This window comes from Callithrix jacchus, chromosome 1 (assembly GCF_049354715.1).
Source record: "Callithrix jacchus isolate 240 chromosome 1, calJac240_pri, whole genome shotgun sequence".
NCBI classification, from domain to species: domain Eukaryota; kingdom Metazoa; phylum Chordata; class Mammalia; order Primates; family Cebidae; genus Callithrix; species Callithrix jacchus.
In genome coordinates this window covers 92813638-92836834 of record NC_133502.1, presented here as the reverse complement: position 1 = coordinate 92836834, position 23197 = coordinate 92813638, and the positions used below count along the sequence as shown (strand labels likewise).

Below are 23197 nucleotides of genomic sequence, written 5' to 3'. Positions count from 1 at the left end.
CTAAGAGAGCTTTGTCACCAGAGAAGTTCTGCTTTTATATGTCTACTATAATGTGAGAGTTGGTTGGTGGGGCCGGGGGCGGGGGGTGATCCTCTAGACTGTAGGGGAAAAGGTGATGCTGTTTGGGAGAAAATGAAATAGGGGCCTGAGATGTTGCCAAACAGATTAAGTTACAGGACAAGGGTCCCAATCCAGACCCCAAGAGAGGGTTCTTGGATCTCGTGAAAGCAAGTTTACTAAAAAAGTAGACGAGGGCTGGGCGCGGTGGCTCACGCCTGTAATCCCAGCACTTTCGGAGGCCGAGGCGGGTGAATCACGAGGTCAAGAGATCGAGACCATCCTGGTCAACATGGTGAAACCCCATCTTTACTAAAAATATAAAAAATTAGCTGGGCATGGTGGCCTGTGCCTGTAGTCCCAGCTACTCCGGGGCTAAGGCAGGAGAATTGCTTGAACCCAGAAGGCGGAGGTTGCGGTGAGCCGAGATTGTGCCATTGCGCCCCAGTCTGGGTAACAAGAGCGTAACTCCGTATCAAAAAAAGAAAAAGTAGACGAATAAAAGAATGGCTACTCCATAAACAGAGTAGCCCCGAGGGCTGCTGGTTGCTCATTTTTATGGTTATTTCTTGATGATATGTTAAACAAGGGGTGGATTATTCATATATCCCCTTTTTAGACCATGTCGGGTAACTTCCTGGTGTTGCCATGACATTTGCAAACTGTCGGGTGGTGGGAGTGTAGCAGTGAGGACGACCAGAGGAGATTCTAGTGGCCATCTTGGTTTTGGTGGGGTTTTTGTTTTTTTTTTTAGACGGAGTTTCGCTCTTGTTACCCAGGTTGGAGTGCAATGGCGCGATCTCGGCTCACCGCAACCTCTGCCTCCTGGGTTCAGGCAATTCTCCTGCCTCAGCCTCCTGAGTAGCTGGGATTACAGGCACGCACCACCATGCCCAGCTAATTTTTTTTTTGTATTTTTAGTAAAGGGGGTTTCACCATGTTGACCAGGATGGTCTTGATCTCTTGACCTTGTGATCCACCCACCTCGGCCTCCCAAAGTGCTGGGATTTACAGGCATGAGCCACCGCGCTCAGCCGGTTTTGGTGGGTTTTAACTGACTTCTTTACTCAACCTGTTTTATCAGCAGCAAGGTTTTTATGACCCGTGTTTTGTGCTGATGTCCTATCTTATTCTTTGACTTAGAGTTCCTTAACCGTCTGGGAATGCAGCCCAGTAAGTCTCAGCCTCATTTTACCCAGCTCCTATTCAAAATGGAGTTGCTCTGGTTTACACATCTCTGACGATTATGCCACCATAATGCTGTCTTCCTAGCCATGTGCTTGCCCCCTCTTTGCTACAAAGCTTTCTTCTAACTAAATTAGCCAAACCAAGACCTTAAAGATAATCTTTTATAAAGCAGCCCCTTTCCTTTTTTTATCTCTATTTTTAAAAGAAAGAATTTCTGTACCCCTAAAATGTTGCTTAATAGAGTATCACTGTCCTCATTTTTCAATGAAAACAAATTAGTGGACAGAGAGATGTATTGACCAGTTGATGGTTAAATTCATGATAGTTTCTTGACTTGATCCTTGGCACTGGATTATTGTATGTGTCTGTCAATTGGCATTCATTACTTATATTTGTTCATTGAGCAAGCGCTCAAGGGAACAAGAATCTCCTTAAACTAATTTTAATCACAATTTAGATAGGATATGTTAAAAACAAACTTTAGACAAATTAAATTTAATAAGAGTTTAATTAAGCAAAGAATGATTCCAGAATCAGGCAGCCCCCAGAACCTGAATAGTTTCAGAGCAACTCTCAGGGCCACCACGTGGTTCAGTAATATTTTTGGACAGAAAAAGGAAAGTCACCTTACAGAAAACTGAAGTACATAAACATTTGGATTGGTTACAGCTTGGCATTTGCCTTATTTGAACCTACTTTGAACACTTGGCAGACTGCGGTTGACCAAGACTTGGTTACTTACAGTTTACATATCGAGTTAAGTTACAGTTCAGTATTATATACAGAGAAACCTTTAGGCTAAACTTAAAATATGTACCCAGGCACATTAGGCCAAGTTTATCAGTAGATTCCATCTATAACCATGCAAGCTATACTTGTTCTCAGTGCTTAAAAACTGAGCACATCACTCACTAGGAGTTACCTGAGGAATAATGTATGCTATATGCAGTGATCAGTACCACTTGAGTCCTTAATCTCCATGTAATCTAAATTTGTAGTATCTGAGTGGAGAGCCATGATTTAAATGACTAATTTTATAGTCTATATGTTTTAAACACTTTGACTTGCCTCCATTTTGATATGTTTGTAGTCAATGAAAAGGAAAAATGAATGGATACAAATCCATTTATTTTACAAATAAATAAATTTGTAGTCAATAAAAGGAAAAATAAATGGATTTTTAAAAATGCTAATTACTATGTAAAGAATTTTTGCATGTTTTTTCTTCTTTAAAGAATATATTTATTTCAGGATATCTGAACATTATATGCCTTATTGTAGAATCTTCTAATGACACAACTGTTTACATGCTAATAAGCATTGGTGTTTATCACAATTGGTAATAGGAAGGGGAATGCAAACTTTTTTTTTTTTGGAGACAGAGTTTCGCTCTTGTTACCTAGGCTGGAGTGCAATGGCATGATCTTGGCTCACCACAATCACTGCCTCCTAGGTTCAAGCGATTCCCCTGCCTCAGCCTCCCCAGTAGCAGGGGTTACAGGGATGTATCACCACACCTGGCTAATTTTGTATTTTTAGTAGAGATGGGGTTTCTCCATGTTGGTCAGTCTGGTCTCGAACTCCCGACCTCAGGTGATCCATCTGCCTTGCCCTCTCAAAGTGCCGGGATTATAGGCGTGAGCCACTGCGCCCAGCCCGCAAAAGCTTTATATTTCATAATACAATTTGAGCGTCCCAAATTCCAAATACAAAATGCCCTAAAATCTGAAAATTTTTTGAGTGCCAACATAATGCTCAAAGGATATATGCTTGTAGGAACATTTCAGATTTCAGATTTTTAGATTTGGGATGCTCAACTCTAAGTATAGTATTAGCAAATATTCCAAAACCTGAAGGAAAAAAAAAAATCTGAAACCCTCCTGGTCCCAAACATTTCAGATAAGGGATTCTCATTTCAGATAAGAGATTCTTAGTCTACAGTAGGATATAGAGAAGAGTCTTTGACTAGGTGATATTATCTATCGAGAAATAGCCAAAGAGAAGTGAACGAAGTTCAATGCCTTCATGAAAGAATATATGACAGGAAGAAACAGTATAGAATATAAAAGGTGTTGGTAAAAATTGAGTGTTTAATTTGTGTGTTTATTTCCTAAAGACTGACTTTTTTTAAATTAGAGACGGGGTTTCACCATGTTTGCCAGGCTGTTCTCCAACTCCTGACCTCTGCCTACCTTAGCCTCCCAAAGTACTGGGTTTAGAATCGTGAGCCACAGCACCAGCCAAGAATGACTTTCTATTGTTTTATGTTTACCACTTAAACTAACATAGCAATGTGATTATTTGTCCAGTTGATAGATTATCAGGCCCCTCCCCATCCTGCCCCAAATTTCATCCATTATTTTTGTTATTAATTTATGGTATCAGACTAAGTGGAAATAGAAGATGAAGTTCATAGCAGTTGTATTCATTACATTTTAAAGGTTTATTGGCTAAGAGAGAAGAATTGGCATATTTAAGCATTGAGTTACATTTTACACCAAATGCCAGGTGATATCTCAATCAATTTCATTGAAATAAGTAATTATTAAATATCATTTTACCCAGTGAAAAACTGATGACTTACTGCTGCAAAGAATGTAATAAATTAGGAAGAAAAAAAATTGTTCTAAAATACAACAGGAGAAAGGTATATTAAATGATTAAACCTTCGTTGTTAGCCTGTTTCTGTCTCTAGATGCGTGTTTACCTATGTGTAGTTTATTTGAAAAAATCAGGGCCGGGCACGGTGGCTCAAGCCTGTAATCCCAGCACTTTGGGAGGCCGAGGCGGGTGGATCACGAGGTCAACAGATCGAGACCATCCTGGTCAACATGGTGAAACCCCGTCTCAACTAAAAATACAAAAAATTAGCTGGGCATGGTGGCGCATGCCTGTAATCCCAGCTACTCAGGAGGCTGAGGCAGGAGAATTGCCTGAACCCAGGAGGCAGAGGTTGCAGTGAGCCGAGATCGCGCCATTGCACTCCAGCCTGGGTAACAAGAGCGAAACTCCGTGTCAAAAAAAAGAAAAAATCAGGTTAAGTTTGTGATGGCAAAGGTTATTAAGATGAAGATAGTGGAAAAATAAATGCTATTTTCCAGAATCCAAGCACAATTAAAAGGTAGTAAATACTTCAACTGTAGTCCAGGTCTTTTCTTTCTCCTTCCTGCCCCATTCTCCATAAATACCGTAAAATGGACTATAAATAGCTAAGAAAACCCCTATAGTTGTTTATGTTTTTCCTACCATGAGCCATGATACAGCATCACTTCCATGAATAAGGGTTAGGAATGGCATTGCAGATAATGTGTCTTAAATCAATAAAATGCTTTCAGTAAGAACTGTCCTCTGGGATGTAGAAGTCGCTTTTGGTATTATAGAACCTTTACTGGTATTTTGGAAGTACAGTCATTGTACTATTGAAGGTCTGAATGATGTATCCTTTCTAGTGGAATTTTTAGTGTAAAAGGTTGAAACCAGAACACTTAAGAAGTCCCTTAAAAGTATAAATCATATTCCATTAGTGGGAATTTTGAGAATTATTGCAGAAATTCTTTAGAGAATTTTTAGGAAGCCAGTGTGGTTTGGGAAAATAGGGTAAAAGGAAAGGAAAAGATCCCAAATACTTCATGCTGGCCTGGCTAAGGACGTCATTGAAGGTAATTAAAATATTTTACCCCCAAAATGTATTTCTTTGACATATTTTGAAATGGCTGCCACTTCACCATCTTGACAGAAGTGGCCTTACAAAGCTGTCTTAAATGGGAAAAATTTGTATCCTTATAGAATCTCCATTAATGTAGTGATGCCCCCTCCCCTACCTCTTTATTTCCCCAGATCCAGGAGAGATTGAGAGCAAGAAACCTTTAAAAGTCTCTCTGAGGGAGGCTCCTCTACATAACAAGGCCAGCTTTCTGGCCAAGCCTCTTTCCAGCTCTGTTTTACCAGAATCTAAGACCCCATTCTTTCTGTAACATCAAGATGGTATATAAGTTAGAAGTTGGGTCTTCATTCTGATGGCTCCTGTGTATGCACATTAAGTAAATTTGTAGCCTTACTCCTATTGGTCAATCCACCTCTTGTCAGTCATTTTTAACAAAACTTTAAGAGGCCAAGAGCAAGTGGCTGCCACATCATATATATTACATAATTTAACCCTAGATTTCTGAGATCAAAGTGGACAATTAAGATATTTGTATTAAATTTAACATTCTAATAACAACCCTGTAGAAGTAGCAAGAACAGATAAGGAGGTGAAAAATTAGGTGACTTAACCTGTATGCAGCTAGTAAACAGCATAGTCAAAACTAGCATCCAGATTTTTAAAATTTCATAATCTTATTTCTTTTATTTTAATGTCAGGTCCCTAACTAAGTGGAGTCTTCCTTTTTAGAATGAAACTAATACCTGTTAGGAAATCTTTTCTTGTGTCTTCTGTAACCTCCAAGAAGCTGGACTGGATGTGAAAGATAATTTACTATAATTCACTTGTATTAAGAACAAAATTGTGTCTAGGAAGAGTCAGTTGAAGTTATATTGGGGAATATTACTCCAAACAGAGCTCTTAAGTTCTGAGCAAAAACAAGATTGTTAAGGACAACAGAAAGAAAGCTCGATTCAATTTGCAGTTATTTTAAATAGCATCCTTAATGTACAAGACACTGTGTTGTATGTTAAAGAAGATACTGAATTAATCTGTGTTACCCAGGAATTTACCATCTCTTAGCAGAGAGAGACTCCACAGATAACTCTTGGGCAGGTTGCAAAAAGTGCTAGATGTGAGTAAAAGGAGAAAGAGATGCAGAAGGATGCAAGGTAAGGCTGCAGAAGAATAAAATGAAACCAAGAGAGAGAGGTCTAGAAAAGACTTAAAGGTAGAAGAATGGTATAAATAATGTTTATAGGAAACCATGTGAGGAGGGCACCAGGGAATGGAGGGAAAATGAACAAGAATCCCCTGTTGCCTTTCATAAACAATGCAGATAATCCAGGCTGTCTTTATATGTCCTGTTTCTTGTTTCCACATAAATTATCATTTCTTCATTCATTTGCTCTTGTTACTTTTTCTTTCTTATTTTGTAACTTTTGGTGATCCAAGAACAGTGATCAAAGTTGCCTATCAAAAGGAGCTTTTGGTCTATTTTGAATATACACTAAATGAAGAGAAAATAAAACTTGGAAAGTTGGAGGCTGGGCGCGGTGGCTCAAGCCTGTAATCCCAGCACTTTGGGAGGCCAAGGCGGGTGGATCACGAGGTCAAGAGATCGAGACCAACCTGGTCAACATGGTGAAACCCCATCTCTACTAAAGATACAGAAAATTAGCTGGGCACGGTGGTGCGTGCCTGTAATCCCAGCTACTCAGGAGGCTGAGGCAGGAGAATTGCCTGAACCCAGGAGGCGGAGGTTGCGGTGAGCCGAGATCGCACCATTGCACTCCAGCCTGGATAACAAGAGCAAAACTCCGTCTCAAAAAAAAAAAAAAAAAACTTGGAAAGTTGGCTTAGAGTTTGGATTTCTAGGTTTAAAAAACTGGGTTATTATTATTATTATTATTGTTCTTTTTTTTTTTTTTTTTTTTTGAGACGGAGTTTCGCTCTTGTTACCCAGACTGGAGTGCAATGGCACGATCTCGGCTCACTGCAACCTCTGCCTTCTGGGTTCAAGCAATTCTCCTATCTCAGCCTCCCGAGTAGCTGGGACTACAGGCGTGCACTACCATGCCCAGCTAATTTTTGTACTTTTAGTAGAGATGGGGTTTCACCTTGTTGACCAGGATGGTCTCGATCTGTTGACCTCGTGATCCACCCGCCTTGGCCTCCCAAAGTGCTGGGATTACAGGCATGAGCCACCGCGCCCGGCCTTATTTTTGTTCTTTTATCAAACAAAAGTAAACAGTTATATTCTACAGATCTTTTTTGTTTTTGTTTTTTTGAGACAGAGTATAACCCAGGCTGGAGTACAGTGGCGCGAACTCGGCTCACTGCAACCTCTGCCTCAGCCTCCCGAGTAACTGGGAATACAGGTGTCCACCACCATGCCTGGCTAATTTTTGTCTTTTTAGTAGATATGGAGTTTCATCATGTTGGCCAGGCTAGTCCCAAACTCCTAACCTTAAGTGATCCGCCACAAAGTGCTGGGATTACAGGCACAAGCCACCCCACCCGGCCATATTCTGCTTATCTGTCTGTCCCTTCATGTGTACCACCAGCGTGTGGCAATACACATTGGCCATTTTTGTCGTACTTTTCAGTTCCAGCTTTTTTTTTGAGACGGAGTTTTGCTCTTGTTGCCCAGGCTGGAGTGCAATGTCAAGATCTCGGCTCACCACAACCTCCGCCCCCTGGGTTCAAGCAGTTCTCCTACCTCAGCCTCCTGAGTAGCTAAGATTACAAGAATGTGTCACTACTCCCAGCGAATGTTGTATTTTTAGTAAAGACAGGGTTTCTCCATGTTGGTCAGGCTGGTCTCGAACTCCAGACCTCAGGTGATTTGCCCACCTCAGCCTCCCAAAGTGCTGGGATTTACAGGTGTGAACCACTGTGCCTGGCCTCCAGCCTTCCTTTTTAATAGGCTGAGGCTCTGAGGGTTAATTAGTGATTTGAAAATTGTGTTATCACATTCCAGGAGTATTAAAATGTCCCAGAGTGGAGTTTTAGTCATTGATAGTTCATTGTATTACACTGTAGTTTGTGATCATTATAAACTGTGGCTTTATTCTTGCCCACACCATGGTCTTACTGCCTTTAAAGAAAGTAGTAGAGAGCTTTTATTACTTCTATCAATGGCTCTCCATTTCATGAACACTCCAGTTCATGCTTTGATTTAAAGTTTTCTGCTCCAAAATATTGAATAATATTTATTTTTTATTTTTCCTAAACCACAGTTGGTCAGAGGTAAATATTTTGTACCCTTTATGAATTATTGACTGTAATCTCAGTACTTTGGGAGGCCGAGGCTGTATGATCCCTTGAGCCCAAAAGTGTTAGACCAACTTGGGCAACATAGTGAGATCCTGTCACTACAAAAAACAGAAAAAATTAGCTGGGCTAGCGACATGCTTCTGCAGCTCCAACTACTCTGGGGGCCTAGGTGGGAGGATTGCTTAAGCCTGGGAAGTTGAAGCTGCAGTAAGCTGTGACTATACTGCTGTACTCCAGCCTGGGCAATAGAGTGAGACCCTCTCAAAAAATAAAATTAAGAATTATTGTAATCTACTTGACTACTGCAATAAGACAGTGTAGTATAACCTCTTCATTTGCTTTCAAACACATAATCTAGGACACAAGGAAGTGAATTGTGTAGTAACCTCTTATACTTAAGGTACTTAGAATTTGGGGATATTGTTTCCTTAAAAGCATTCTCTAAGTGGCATATCATGTAATCTCATAGTAAAGTTTTATGATCTTGCTATGTTGAGTACGGATTACTTAGAGCCATTGCAGGAAAATAGGACTTTATGAAACTTCAGCAATGTTGTGTTTCTGTTTTGTACACTAAGGGTGGAGTACTGTGGCTCATTGTTTAGGAAAGTACCTCGTCATCACATACATGAAAGTACTACAGCACGAGCTGAATTATGTTAAAGGTTAAAGTGTAATAACCAGGAAATGAAGGCAGTGTCAGAGACTTGTAATGAAGTAAAGTCTTTTATTTCTAGCAAGTAATAATCTATTTTATGTCAGTCCCAAACTGAAACTGTAAGAAGGTAGAAGAGAAATTTTACTTCCTTCAAAGATGCTTTCCAGATGTTGGTATGTTTAATCATACAATATAAAACATTGTGTTGGCCGGGAGACCTGGAGTGTCTCTAAATCTGCTGTGATTCTAGGGGCTGTCTGATTTGTGAATCATTCATTGCCCAATTAAACTCCTTTAAATGTAATTAGGCTGAAGTTTTTCTTTTAACATGTGTATTCCATAGAGAAATGAAAAGAAGGCAAAACTATCATTATTTTGACATTTCTAAAGTTTTCTTACCTATGGACTCATGAAATACAATATAGCCATTTTTGAGGGAAATTTGGAAAAATTCATATTTAGTTGAATTTAAAATTTTTCCTTACCATTTTAGGGAGGTTTCATTTTTTTTCCCCCCTATGATTTGATGTCTTGGGTCTATAAAACAAACATAATACCTAGATTAACAAGGGAAAAGGGCATACAAATTTTATTATGTGCACACATGTACATTGGAGTCATACGAGTCAAAAAAGAAATGCAAAGGCCAAGTTAGTTAACATTTTTATGTAATCTTGATGTTACAGAAAGAATGGGAGTCAGGGCTCAGATTGTGGCAAAGCAGTTATGAGTGGGGGAGAAGAGGAGGAACCTGGCTAGCAAAGGCAGTCTTGTTATGCAGATGAAACCTCACAGGTAGTAGCCCTGCAGGGCCTCTGGCAAATGTTTTTGTCAGGGCTTTACAGTTTTAGAGCTGAGTTAATCTTTCCTAGATCCGGACAAGGGCAGGCTTTAGAGAAAGCCTGTTTATATCTGTTGTTTACTTCACTTTATTTCCTCTGCAGGTGCAAATCACCCTCACAAAAGACAGCTTTGTTTGTGTTTTTCAGGTGTTTGTGTTTGCAGGCTCTCTAAACAGCCATCTCAAAATATGCCAGAGAAGCATATTTTGGGATGAAATATTTTAGTTTTCTACACTGTGAACCTTAGTAGAGAAAATACTCAGGAGTGATTGGAGAATTTATAAATGTTTTTTAAGATGTTTCAAAATACTGTATAAGTTTTGTGACAACTTGGAGTGCATATCTCTTATCACTAAAATAACATCTAAAATTTATCATACATAAGATCAAGATTCTTTGGATAGATAAAAATGTAGTTTTTAGGTGGGAGAAAAAAAAAAGCTTAAACTTTCGGAAGTCTCCTCTCAGTCTACTCACCTGAGGGTAAGAAGCCTGGATAAGAGTTTTGAAAGAGAAGGCACACTAAGATCCCATTCTTGTGACAGAGAAACTAGAAAGTTGTAAAGTTCTGGTCGTACAGAAATAAAATTTTTATACTTTACATTTTCACAAACATTTTTACAATTTTTACCTCAGAGATGTTAAAATAATGATAGTTTTGCCTTCTTTTCATTTCTGTGTGGAATACACACAATTCCCAGAAACAATCACAAACATTTACAAAGAGGAAAATGTCACTTTTAAGTATGTATGTGTATCCTTGCCTTGCTCTAACATAGGTGTTTTTGTACTAACAGCCACTATCTTAAATGAAACCGAACTCATTTTTGGAAGGGATTTAAATTTGAAAAGAGCGTAATTGTTTTCAGCAATAGAATGCATTCTGTTCTCCAAATTTTCCATTATAATGTCTACCAGCAATTAAGAACACTGAAAAACCACCACTTGAATACCAAAGCAGTGTTACTTGGATGTAGGTCAAAAGGTTTCAAATGGTTGTAGCATAAGAATTTCTAAAAATGTTTAAGGATTCTTGGGACCCATCCCTGAGATATTTGAGCCAGGGAGTTTGCATTTTAAGAAGCTATACGGGTGTTTGACTCTTAAGGAATCACTGTTCTTGGGTCTCTAGTTGGGCTGGAGAATGTCAAATCAGTATCTTTTGACTGCAGATTTCAAAACAAGGCATCCCATTTTAAGCTTATTTTACATGTAAATTTTAACACTAACAGTTCTGTGAATACTGTTTTATCCCTGCATTAGCAGTTTGAATATAGGGTTTGTTTACCCCAGGGGTTTCTAATATGAAATATTCAAAGAAATGAAAACATAATTTCATTAAGGCCTCCGATGATCATAATCAAGAGAGACCTTTTTCAACATTGTTTTAAAACTCTAAAAATAGAAGTCAGAAAGTATTGTGGAAATACTCCTAATCCATTTGAGCTATTTAACTTTATCCATGTGTTACTGGAAAGCAGTCCTGATCCACACCTGTAGAGAGAGTTCTTGGATTTCATGTAAGAAAGAATTCAGTAGGCTGGGCGCGGTGGCTCATGCCTGTAATCCCAGCACTTTGGGAGGCCAAGGCAGGTGGATCACAAGGTCAAGAGATCGAGACCATCCTGGTTAACAAGGTGAAACCCTGTCTCTACTAAAAATACAAAAATTAGCTGGGCATGGTGACGCGCGCCTATAATTCCAGCTACTCAGGAGGCTGAGGCAAGAGAATTGCTTGAACCCAGAAGGCGGAGGTTGCAGTGAGCCAAGATTGCGCCATTGCACTCCAGCCTGGGTAACAAGAGCGAAACTCCGTCTCAAAAAAAAAAAAGAAAAAGAAACAAAACAAGAAAGAATTCAGTGTGAGTCCTTAAAGTCCAAGCAAGTTTATTAAGAAAGTAAAGCAGCTGGGCGTGGTGGCTCGTACCTGTAATCCCAACACTTTGGGAGGCTGAGGAGGGTGGATCACCTGGGGTCAGGAGTTGGAGACCAGCCTGGCCGATATGTTGAAACCTCATCTCTACAAAAATAAAAAAAATTAGGCAGGTATGGTGGCAAGCACCTGAAATCCCAGCTACTTTGGAGGCTGAGGCAGGACAAAGACTTGAACCTGGGAAGCAGAGGTTATGGTGAGCCAAGATCGCACCACTTGCCTCTAGCCTGGGTGACAGAGGGAGCCTCCAGCTCATAAAAAAAAAAAAAGCAAAAAGTAAGTAAACGAATAAAGAAAGGCTACTCCATAGGCAAAGCATCCCCACGGGTTGCTGGTCGCTCATTATTATGGTTATTTTTTGATTTTATGCTAAACAAGAGGTGAATTATTCATGTCTCCCCTTTTAAACCTTACAGGGTAACTTCCTGACATTGCCATGGCATTTCTAAACTGTCACAGTGCTGGTGAGAGTATAGCTATGAGGGCAACAGTAGGTCACTCTTGTTGCCATCTTGGTTTCAGTGGGTTCTGGCCGGCTTCCTCACTTCAACCTGTTTTATCAACAAGGCCTTTTTGACCTCTATCTTGTGCCAACCTGCTATCTCATCCTGTGACTTAGAATGCCTTAATCATCTGGGAATGCAACCCAATGGGTCTCAGCCTCATTTTACCCAGCCTCTATTCAACATGGAGTTGTTCTGGTTCACACACCTTTGACACGTGTATTCTAATGGAATTAAAATTAAAATTTTTTATTGCATAGTAATTAAGTGAATCTTTCTGGAATGCTAAAACAAACATACCAATATAGCTTAACAAATAAATGTTAATTTACTGTTCTGTTTTCTAAAGGTAGTTTAGATAACTTTTTTGTTTAATATAATTTATCATCATATATTAAGATAAATTTCCCAAGGACTTCTTTAATTACATTTTGTAAATTTTGATGTTGTATTTTCATTGTCATTCAGTCAAAATATTTTCTTTTTTTTGTGAATTCCTCTTTGATCTGTGGGTTATTTAGAAGTGTTTTATTTAGTTTCTAAATATTTGAGCATTTTCCAGATATTTTCTGTTACTGATGTTTTGTTAATTTCACTGTGGCAGGATGATATATACTTTATATAAATTTCAGGGTTTTTGCCGGGCGCGGTGGCTCAAGCCTGTAGTCCCAGCACTTCGGGAGGCCGAGGTGGGTGGATCACGAGGTCAAGAGATCGAGACCATCCTGGTCAACATGGTGAAACCCCGTCTTTACTAAAAATACAAACAAATTAGCTGGGAATGCTGGTGCGCGCCTGTAATCCCAGCTACTTAGGAGGCCGAGGCAGGAGAATAGCCTGAACCTAGGAGACGGACGTTGCGGTGAGCCGAGGTCATGCCACTGCACTCTAGCCTGGGTAACAAGAGCAAAACTCCGTCTCAAAAAAAAAAAAAAAAATTTCAGGGTTTTTTTCTTATTCAAAGAGGTTGAAGTTGGCTTTATGGCCCAGAATATGGTCTTAGAGAATGTTCAGTATACTTGAAGAGAATGTGTTGCTCTTGTGGTACAGATTGTTATAAAATGGTCATTTTGTTGATAATGTTCATACAGAGTAGGTACCTCACAATCTTTATAATAATATACTTTCAATTTCTCCCTGCCAATTTTGTATTATTGTTGTTATACATTTTACTTTTATATATTCTATAAATCCATAATATATTTCCACTATTTTGCCTTTACACTCCCAATTCTATTCTGATGATCTATACTTGTTTATTTTTATGTCAGTAGCATACAGTCCAGGTTACTGTAGGTTTGTAGTGTGTTTTGAAGTCAGTGTATGTGAACATTCCCATTTTATTGTTTCTTTTTAAGATCGTTTTGGTTATACTGGGTCGGTAGAACTACTGTATAAACTTTAGAATTAGCTTGCCAATTTCTGCAAAAAAAGCCAGCTGGAATTTTTATAGAGAGTTCGTTGAATCTGTAGATCAGTTTGGGGAGTATTGCTATATTCTCAATATTAAGTCTTTTTTTTTTTTTGAGGCAGAGTCTCACTCTGTCATCCAGGCTGGAATACAGTGGCACATATCCCAGACATGCCACCACATCCAGCTAATTTTTGTATTTTTAGTAGAGATGGGGTTTCACCATGTTGGCCAGGCTGGTCTCAAATTCCTAACCTCAGGTGATCCACCTGCCTTGACCTCCCAAACTGCTGGAATTGCAGTGAAGAAGGAGACCCAAGCATCAAAGATCACCTCCCCCTTGACTTCCACACTGCATTTCAATAGAAGAAAAGGCTAGCCCACTGGTGCCTCATAAATCGCCTTCCTATAGATGGCAGGCATTAAATGGGGGAATCTTCGGAAGGCATTGTTTTTACTTAAACAAGATCAAACCCCCACCCCACTACTCCTCCATCAACCAAGACCCTTTCATGTGTAATATCTAGAGTTGTAAGCCTATATGAAGGCAGAGCTTCTCTTTGTTAGATGAGCTTGGCTGTTAGAGAAACATGTCGCCTTGCTTCCAGCCAAAATAAATAAATAACCTCTTCCTTCCTGGTTCAGTGTCCAAGAGGTCTGTTTCTCTCAGCTGTTCCTGCTTCAACAGGCATGAGCCACTGCGCCCGGCCTTCAGTATTAAGTATTTTCATATAAAATATGGGATATCTTTCCATATAGTCAGGTCTTTAGTTTGTTTCAGTGATGTTTTGTAATTTTCAGTGTGTTGGTCTTGCACTTTTTTAATTGAATTTATTCCTTTATTCATTTTTAGATTGTTTATTGATAGTATGTAGAAATACAGTTGAGTTTTGTATATTGATCTTGTTTTAACGCATTTTTAATGACACTTTAAAATTTTTTAAGAGTAAATAAATATCCAGTAGTTTTATTCTGCAGCTGTAAACTGTTATCTAGAAATGCAATATAATTAATTTAGAGTAATATAAGATAAATACCGGAAATTGAAATTTAGTTTTTATTTTTAGGCTTTTTAACTATACATTTAGAGACATCCTCTTAGTTTATCAAATAAGTCTGAAATAAATATAAATAAATTAACATCTTATTTTTTAGTGTTAAATGTTTACAAAAGACAGTGAAGGATTCTTATCACATAATATGTAGACCATGTGCCTATGAACTTGAAGTTTGTGCAAAATGTGGAAAGAAGGAAGACATTGTTATTCCGTGAGTGTTTCCTTTTATGTTTAAATTTTTCTTAGTGATTGATACATACATTTCTTTTAAGAGATGGTCCATAACACTTAGACTTAAGTTGTATGTCAAACTAATATAGACTTTTTTTTTTGAGATGGAGTTTTGCTCTTTTTGCCCAGGTTGAAGTATGGTGGCACAATCTCGGCCCACCGCAACCTCCTCCTCCCAGGTTCAAGCGATTCTCCTGCCTCAGCCACCCAAATACCTGGGATTACAGGCGCACCACCATGCCCAGCTAATTTTGTATTTTTAGTAGAGATGGGGTGTCTCCATGTTAGTCAGGCTGGTCTAGAACTCCTGACCTCAGGTGATCTGCCTGCCTCAGCTTCTTAAAGTGCTGGGATTACAGGGGTGAGCCACCACGCCCAGCTTAATATAGACTTTTGAAATTATTTTTCTATCATGACAATAAAAGTGAAACTTTATACTTTTTTTTCCTTTTTTTGAGACGGAGTTTCGCTGTTGTTACCCAGACTGGAGTGCAATGGCACGATCTCAGCTCACTGCAACCTCCGCCTCCTGGGTTCAGGTGATTCTCCTGCCTCAGCCTCCCGGGTAGCTGGGACTACAGGCGCGCACCACCATGCCCAGCTAATTTTTGTATTTTTTTGTATTTTTAGTAGAGACGGGATTTCATCTTGTTGACCAGGATGGTCTCGATCTCTTGACCTCATGATCCACCCTCCTCGGCCTCCCAAAGTGCTGGGATTATAGGCATGAGCCACTGCGCCCGGCAAAACTTTATATTTTTTAAGAAAATAAAATATTTGTGAGATTCACATTCATTCCAAAGAATTACACATTATTTAACAACCTTTTATTTATTTCTTTTATTTCATTTATTTATTTTTTTTGAGACAGAGTCTCGCTCTGTTGCCTGGGCTGGAGTGCAATGATGTGATCTTGGCTCACTACAATTTAACGCCTTCCAGGTTTATGGGATTCTCCTGCCTCAGTCTCCTGAGTAGCTGGGATTACAGGCACACACCACCACACCTGGCTTATGTTTTGTATTTTTAGTAGAGACGAGTTTCACTGTGTTGGCTAGACTGGTCTCGAACTGCTGACCTCATGATCCACCTGCCTCAGCCTCACAAAGTGCTAGGATTACAGGCATGAGCCACCACTGGCCAACTTTCCTTTTCTTTTTTTTTCCCCCAGAGGGAGTTTCACTTTTGTTCCCCAATTTGGAGTGCAATGGTGCAAAATATCAGTTCACTGCAACCTTCGCCTCCTGGGTTCAAGGGATTCTCCTGCCTCAGCCTGCTGAGATTACAGGTACACACCACCACAACCAGCTAGTATTTTGTATTTTCAGTAGAAATGGCGTTTCACCATGTTAGCCAGGCTGGTCTCAAACTCCTGACCTCAGGTGATCCACCTGCTTCAGCCTCCCAAACTGCTGGGATTACAGGTGTGAGCCACCACACCCAGCCCAACTTTTTTTTTTTTTTTTTGAGTTGGAGTTTCGCTTTTGTTACCCAGGCTGGAGTGCAATGGTGCGATCTCGGGTCACCGCAACCTCCGCCTCCTGGGTTCAGGCAATTCTCCTGCCTCAGCCTCCTGAGTAGCTGGGATTACAGGCATGCGCCACCATGCCCAGCTAATTGTTTGTATTTTTAGTAGAGACGGGGTTTCACCATGTTGACCAGGATGGTCTCGATCTCTTGACCTCGTGATCCACCCGCCTCGGCCTCCAAAAGTGCTGGGATTACAGGTGTGAGCCACCGTGCCTGGCCCCTCAACTTTTCTTTTAATAGACATCATGTATTAATTTCTTTGACCCTACTGTAGTGACAGTAGTATTATAATTGGTTGGATTTCAAGTTAGTATTAAAGGATCTTTTTTTTTGAGATGGAGTTTTGCTCTTGTTACCCAGGCTGGAATGCAATGGCATGATCTCGGCACACTGCAACCTCTGCCTCCCAACTTTAAGCGGTTCTCCTGTCTCAGCCTCTCAAGTAGCTGGGATTACAAGTGTGCACCACTATGCTTGGCTACTTTTGTATTTTTAGTAGCGATGGAGTTTTGCCACATTGCCTGGCTGGTTTTGAATCCCTGACCTGAAGTGATCCACCTGCCTTGGCCTCCCAAAGTGCTGGGATAGCAGGAGTGACCCACCATGCCCAGCTGGATCTTTTTCTTTATACTTACACATTAGGTTCCTGTAATCAAGAAATGTAATGGTAAAAGTCTTTTCAATCTACATGGTTAAATAATGAAAACGTGGGAAATAAAGAGAAATTTTCTATTTCATCTATAGGTTCAATAATAAATCAGAAAAAACAGAACATATTGAAAATAATCCAAGTTCCAACCATAGAAGAAGCTGCAGAAGAAATGAAGAAAGTGATGATGATTTAGATTTTGATATTGATTTAGAAGACACAGAAGGAAACCATCAAATGAATTAATATCACTGCATTAAAAGTTGGCCGGGTGTGGTGGCTCACGCCTGTAATCCCAGCACTTTGGGAGGCCTAGGTGGGTGGATCACCTGAGGTCAGGAGTTCAAGATCAGCCTGGCCAACATGGTGAAACCCCGCCTCTACTAAAAATACAAAAAAATTAGCTGGGCATGGTGGCTCATGCCTATAATCCCAGCTACTCGGGAGGCGAGGCAGGAGAATTGCTTGAACCTGGGAAGCAGAGGTTGCAGTGAGCCAAGATGGCACCATGCACTCCAGCCTGGGTGACAGAGTGAGACTCTGTCTCGAAAAGAAAATAAAGAAATCAAGTCAACTTAAGAATGTGAAATTCTGACCAACTTCTGACTATTTTCCAAAAGATACTGTGAAATCCTAATGAGGAAATCAGAAAAAGCTATAGAAAAATTGACAAATTTTGTACATGAACAATATAAATAGTGTATACTGTATTACCTAATACCAAACTAAACAAGATTCAGAATTGATGGTAGTATAAGAACTAGCTCATGTAAAATAAGATGACATTGTTATATTGCTAGGCTCAAAAATTGGTCCTCAGTATATCCCTTTTGATAAATGATCTTAAGTAGATGACTCAAAAGCAATGCCCTGTCACTTATGTTTAATTGTTACAAAGCAAAAGAAGTGTTTTCAAATAATAATGTTTAACAATTGTATAGCAATTCTTCTTTGTATTTTTATGGTACCCATGACCAAAAGCCTGGAAGGTAGAAGGATCACACCAATGGAAAGAGACTCTGGGTCGCAGCCCGTACCGGGTGGGGACCCAGGGAGGTATGGAGAGGCTGGTGGAATTAAAGCTCAGAATCCAGTCACAAGAACCAACTGGGAAAGACACACTATCAGCTTATTAACGCGATTATGGTACTCGACCCAGCTGAGGAGTCAATTGCAAAACTCAAAACTGCTATCAATGCATTGACTGTATCTGTTGGGACCATATGGGAGGGTCAAAAAGCAATCAACTGCCGATTAGACTGGCTGGAGGAACTCATGCATAGAATCAAGAGACATTGCTTCATGCGTTAGATGAAGTTGATCAGAAAGTTAAATTTATCCACGCTAGACCTAGTATGGGGAGCTTTCCCCAGTGTCGTCAGCACCCTCACCTCCAGCACAAACTGCAAGCAATCCATATCCAGTTGCTGGACTTGCAACACTGGGAAGATCTTATCTAACTACATAATCGATTAAAAAAAAGAGAGAGGGAAGACCCCCTTGGTGAAATACAGTGTACTCTTCACTGCCACTGCCACTGCCACCATCAGATGGGTCTTTAGAGCTTTGAAACACAATCTTTGTAAATTAATCAAAACTTCCCTGTGACCTACCTGCCTTCTACCCATACCAGAATTTGACCACTGCTACCCTAAAAGGCAAAATGGGCTTTGATATAGAAAGACAAACTGCTTCCTCTTTAACAGGAGATGCCACACATTTCTGTGGGTAATTTAAGTTGGACTTTTGACTCTAAAACAACTATAATTCAAAATCCTAATGCAGCTGAAGAATCTTGACTGACTGTTGCCTTTGATGTCCAAATAAGGGACTATTGTGAGTACTTAATGCTACACTTACTATAAGAATGGTAATATTTATTATCTTTCTCCTGGGCTGGATAGTGGACTATATTTTATTATAGGCTTCGAAAAGCACCTGTAAGGCATAACTTCATATTAATAACTTAAATAGTATATGAAGCTATTAAAAAATTTTATATATCATCACAGTTTTATATTTTTAATATATCATCACATTTTTACCTTTTAATCTCTTACACAATGTACATATAGAAAAAGTTCATATAATTTATATAGTTTAATAAATAATTATAAAGGAAAGTTCATGCATTTATATACCTAGGTGAAGAAACTGCCAGCATCAGAAGACCCCAGCAAGGCTCTCCCTCAGCAAAAGTTCATCTTTCTTCCCAGAATTGGCACTATTCTGAATTTTGATAATTATTTTCTTAACTTTTCTACTACCCATGTTTGTACTCCTAAACAATATAAATTAGCTTGGTCTGTTGTTGTTTTAGCTCTTTTTTTAATATTTTTATTTTTTTTCATTTTATTTATTTAAATTTTTTTTGAGACAGAGTTTCACTCTTGTCTCCAGGCTGGAGTGTAATGGTGTGATCTCAGCTCACTGCAACCTCCACCTCCTCGGTTCAAGTGATTCTCCTGCCTCAGCCTTCCAAGTAGCTGGGATTACAGCTGACTGCCACCATGCCCAGCTGATTTTTGTATTTTTAGTAGAGACAGGCTTTCAGCATGTTGACCAGGCTGGTCTTGAACTCCTGACCTCAGGTGATGCACCCGCCTCAGCCTCCCAGTGCTGGGATTACAGGCATGAGCCACTGCGCCTGGCCATATTTTTTATTTTACTTTATTTTTTTGAGACAGAGTCTCACTGTGTTGCCCAGGCTGGGGTGCAGTGGTATGAACTGCCTCACTGCAACCTCTGCCTCCTGGCTTCAAGTGATTAGCGATTATCTTGCCTCACCCTCCTGAGTAACGGGGACTACAGGCCTGCACCACCACGCCTGGCTAATTTTTGTATTTTTAGTAGAGATGAGGTTTCACCTGACCTCAGGTGATGTGCCCACCTCCGCCTCCCATAGTGCGGGGATTATAGGCGTAAGCCTGTGCACGTGGCCCTTAATTTGTTTTTTCTAATGTTGAGAGACATTTGACTTATCTCAAATTTTTCCTGTTACAAACAGTGCTAGTGTGAACATTGTTACATGGGTCCTTGGTAGACCTGTGCATTTCTGTTAGGTATGTATCTAGCAGTGATAGAGGGAATCAGGGCTGTGCGGCTTCACTTTTACTATGTAAGACAAAACTTTTCCAGAGAGATTTCATCCCCTTTTTCATAGCAATGGGTTAGAATTTCAGCACTCTGCATTCTTTCTAACACTTGGTATCAGACTTTTCAATTTCTCCCAGTTGGATATGTGTGCAATAGTATCTCTTTGTCTTAATAATTTGTATTTCTAATTACAAATAAGCTTGAGCCCCTTTTTCTGTGTTTATTGGCTTTTTCACTTTTGATAATAGATAATAGGGAATAGTTTAAGTAAAATGTTGTTTTAGAAATGCATACTGAAATTCTTAAGGATGTAATACCAATTTACTTTAAAATATTTCAGCATAAAAAAAATAAAGACAGATAACATTTCAGTGACATCAGAAAATAGTACCTGGGAATACATCAAAGTATTCAAGAACTCTGTCAACAAGAGCATAAAATCTTCAGACATTGAAGAAAGTGGAGGTTGAATGTATTGGCTTACTTCTATAATCCCAGCACTTTGGGAGGCCAAGGCAGGCAGATCACCTAAAGTCAGGAGTTCAAGACCAATTTGGCCAACATGGTGAAACCCATCTCAATTAAAAATACAAAAATTAGCAAGGTATAGTAGCAGGTGTTTGTAATCCCAGCTACTCGGGAGGCTGAGGTAGGAGAATTGCTTGGATCTGGGAGGTAGGGGTTGCAGTGAGCTGTACTCCAGCCTGGGTGACAAGAGTAAGACTCCCTAAAGAAAAGAAAATGGAGACAAAAATGGATAGAAATACTATCTTCACAATGTGAAAGTCACAATATACTAAACATATTACCTGACAGAAATTTCTGTCCCATAAATTTGTGTGGCATTCCTTTTTTACATATAAGCTTATTTTCTGGACTACTTTTGTGATCTAAGGAGCCAACTAAAGTCTTATTGGACCTAGCATAAATTATTTCCCATGTGAATGAGTACTAATTACTTAGATGACTTTACCAGGAAAAAATTTAACAAAGAGCATCACCTAGTGACATATGTTAATAGCTGCATTTCATTCCTTAGTGCTAAGAAAGATGGTTTTGTTTTTTAAGCAGACTTTTATATATTTTATATTTAGTTCCTTTATATATGTTTTAGGAATTAACCCTTCTAGTCCAATAGCTATTTGTATCATAATCAGCATATAGAAATCAGATGAAGGCTTTGTTTTGTTTTAATGCAATGAATTGGTTTTTTTTTTTTTTTTTTTGAGACGGAGTTTTGCTCTTGTTAACCAGGCTGGAGTGCAATGGCACGATCTCAGCTCGCTGCAACCTCCACCTCCTGGGATCAGGCAATTCTCCTGCCTCAGCCTCCCGAGTAGCTGGGATTACAGGCACGCACCACCATGCCCAGCTAAGTTTTTGTATTTTTAGTAGAGATGGGGTTTCACCACGTTGACCAGGATGGTCTCGATCTCTTCACCTCGTGATCCACCCACCTCGGCCTCCCAAAGTGCTGGGATTACAGGCATGAGCCACCGCGCCCGGCCTATGAATTGGTTTAATGTAATGCATTGATTTGTTGCACCTTGATAACTGGCAGGAGGATATCAAGACTGCATTCACATATTCTGAAATATTACAGTGCTTTATTATAGAAGTTTCATAACTCGGATCATAAAATTTATATGAGGATCTTTTAAGAAAATTCTTATTCCTGGGATATTGTGATTCATTTGGTCTGGAATATAACCTAGGAATTTTTTTTTTTCTATCTCCTCAGGTGATTCTGATCGTAAGTTGTAACAAATACAATTAGTTGCATATGGCAGAAAGCCATTCCCGTGCCTATTTGCTTCTCTGTAGCTACTAGAATATAGTACCCCTGTTGTCATGTTTTGTCTTTCACAGCCCCTCTTGCAAGTAGGAGTGCCAGCCATATGAGGGGAATCTGCTGAGACAATCTGGGAAAGACTTACCTCACTTACAAAAAGAAAGCACTTTTCTGCCAGGCTGTTTCTTCCTGAATATGGTTGTGAGTAAACATGATGTCTAGAGCTTGCAGCCGTGATAGGGACAACAAATGAGCTGCAGAGACAGCGATCCAGAGCCCTGACATTGTGAAGCTGCAGAAGTAATGAGCCCTGGGCTCTCAACCATCTCTAGAATTCTTGTAAGGTAATTATATGTTTAGAGCTTTTTCAAGCACCCATGTCTGTAAAAAAAAAAAAAAAAAAAGTTTTTAAATAAAGGTTCTTTTATTATAAAAAAGAAAAGATAGACCGGGCACAGTGGCTCACAGACCGGGCACAGTGGCTCACGTCTGTAATCCCAGCACTTTGGGAAGTCGAGGTGAGTGGATCATGAAGTCAGGAGTTCAAGACCAGCCTGGCCAACATGGTGAAACCCTGTCTCTACTAAAAATACAAAAATTAGCCGGGCATTGTAGTGCATGCCTCTAGTCCCAGCCACTCAGGAGGCTGAGGCAGGAGAATTCCTTGAACTCGGAAGGCAGAGGTTTTGGTGAACCGAGGTCACACCACTGCATTCCAGCCTGGGCAACAAAGCGAGACTCTGTCTCAAGAAGATAATTCCATGTCTAATTAGACATTTAATGCATAAGTTGCTACTAATTCTGTTACTTTCAGCCAAATGCATTCCCAACTGATACCGCAGCAAGTTTTGTAACCCAATTTTATAGCACTCGTGCTATGGCAAAAAGAGAACGTCAGTATATGAAAAAATGATTCATTAGTAATGAAGACTTATGAATTTGGTTGTTTGATTACATTCTCCAAAGAATTGCTATACCATGTATACAAGATTATATATGTAAAATCTGAATCTTTTATAAGATAGATCTTATATATACTATACTTTTATAATGTAAAATTAAAACTGTTACATGTCACATTTATGCAAACATAAATATTCCATGATCCTAAACTTTTTATCTTAAGTGAAATTTATAACAAATTTAACTTTTTTTGGGGGGGGGAGGGAAGGAGGAAGGGAGGAAGGCAGGAAGGGAGGGAAGGAGGAAGGGAGGGAGGAAGGAAGGGATGAAGGAAGGAAGGGAGGAAGGAAGGAAGGAAGGGAGGAAGGGGGGGAAGGAAGGAAGGAAGGGAGGAAGGTGGGGAGGGAAGGAAGGAAGGAAGGGA

The 23197-nt window shown here is 39.6% G+C and overlaps 1 protein-coding gene across 11 annotated transcripts in view; it reads left to right on the top strand.

Annotated features, from left to right (window-relative positions):
- C1H9orf85 (chromosome 1 C9orf85 homolog) overlaps positions 1–23197 on the top strand; it is a 176868-nt gene that overhangs the window by 43042 nt on the left and 110629 nt on the right. Inside the window, exons 3-5 of one of the 11 annotated variants that reach the window (XR_013532990.1) lie at positions 14670–14783; positions 17078–18818; positions 21948–22214. The exons of 2 other annotated variants lie outside the window; for them this stretch is intronic. Coding sequence is in view for 5 of the 9 variants with exons in the window: in XM_054254954.2 (XP_054110929.1) it covers positions 14670–14783; positions 14908–14912; positions 15268–15458 (310 nt within the window). In the remaining 4 variants the exon portion in view is untranslated. Of the gene's footprint in view, positions 1–12735; positions 12907–14669; positions 14784–14907; positions 14913–15267; positions 15557–15974; positions 16092–17077; positions 18989–21947; positions 22215–23197 lie in introns of those variants that run through there. 8 more of the 11 variants (XM_054254914.2, XM_054254954.2, XR_013532992.1 and 5 more) reach the window with 8 other exon arrangements.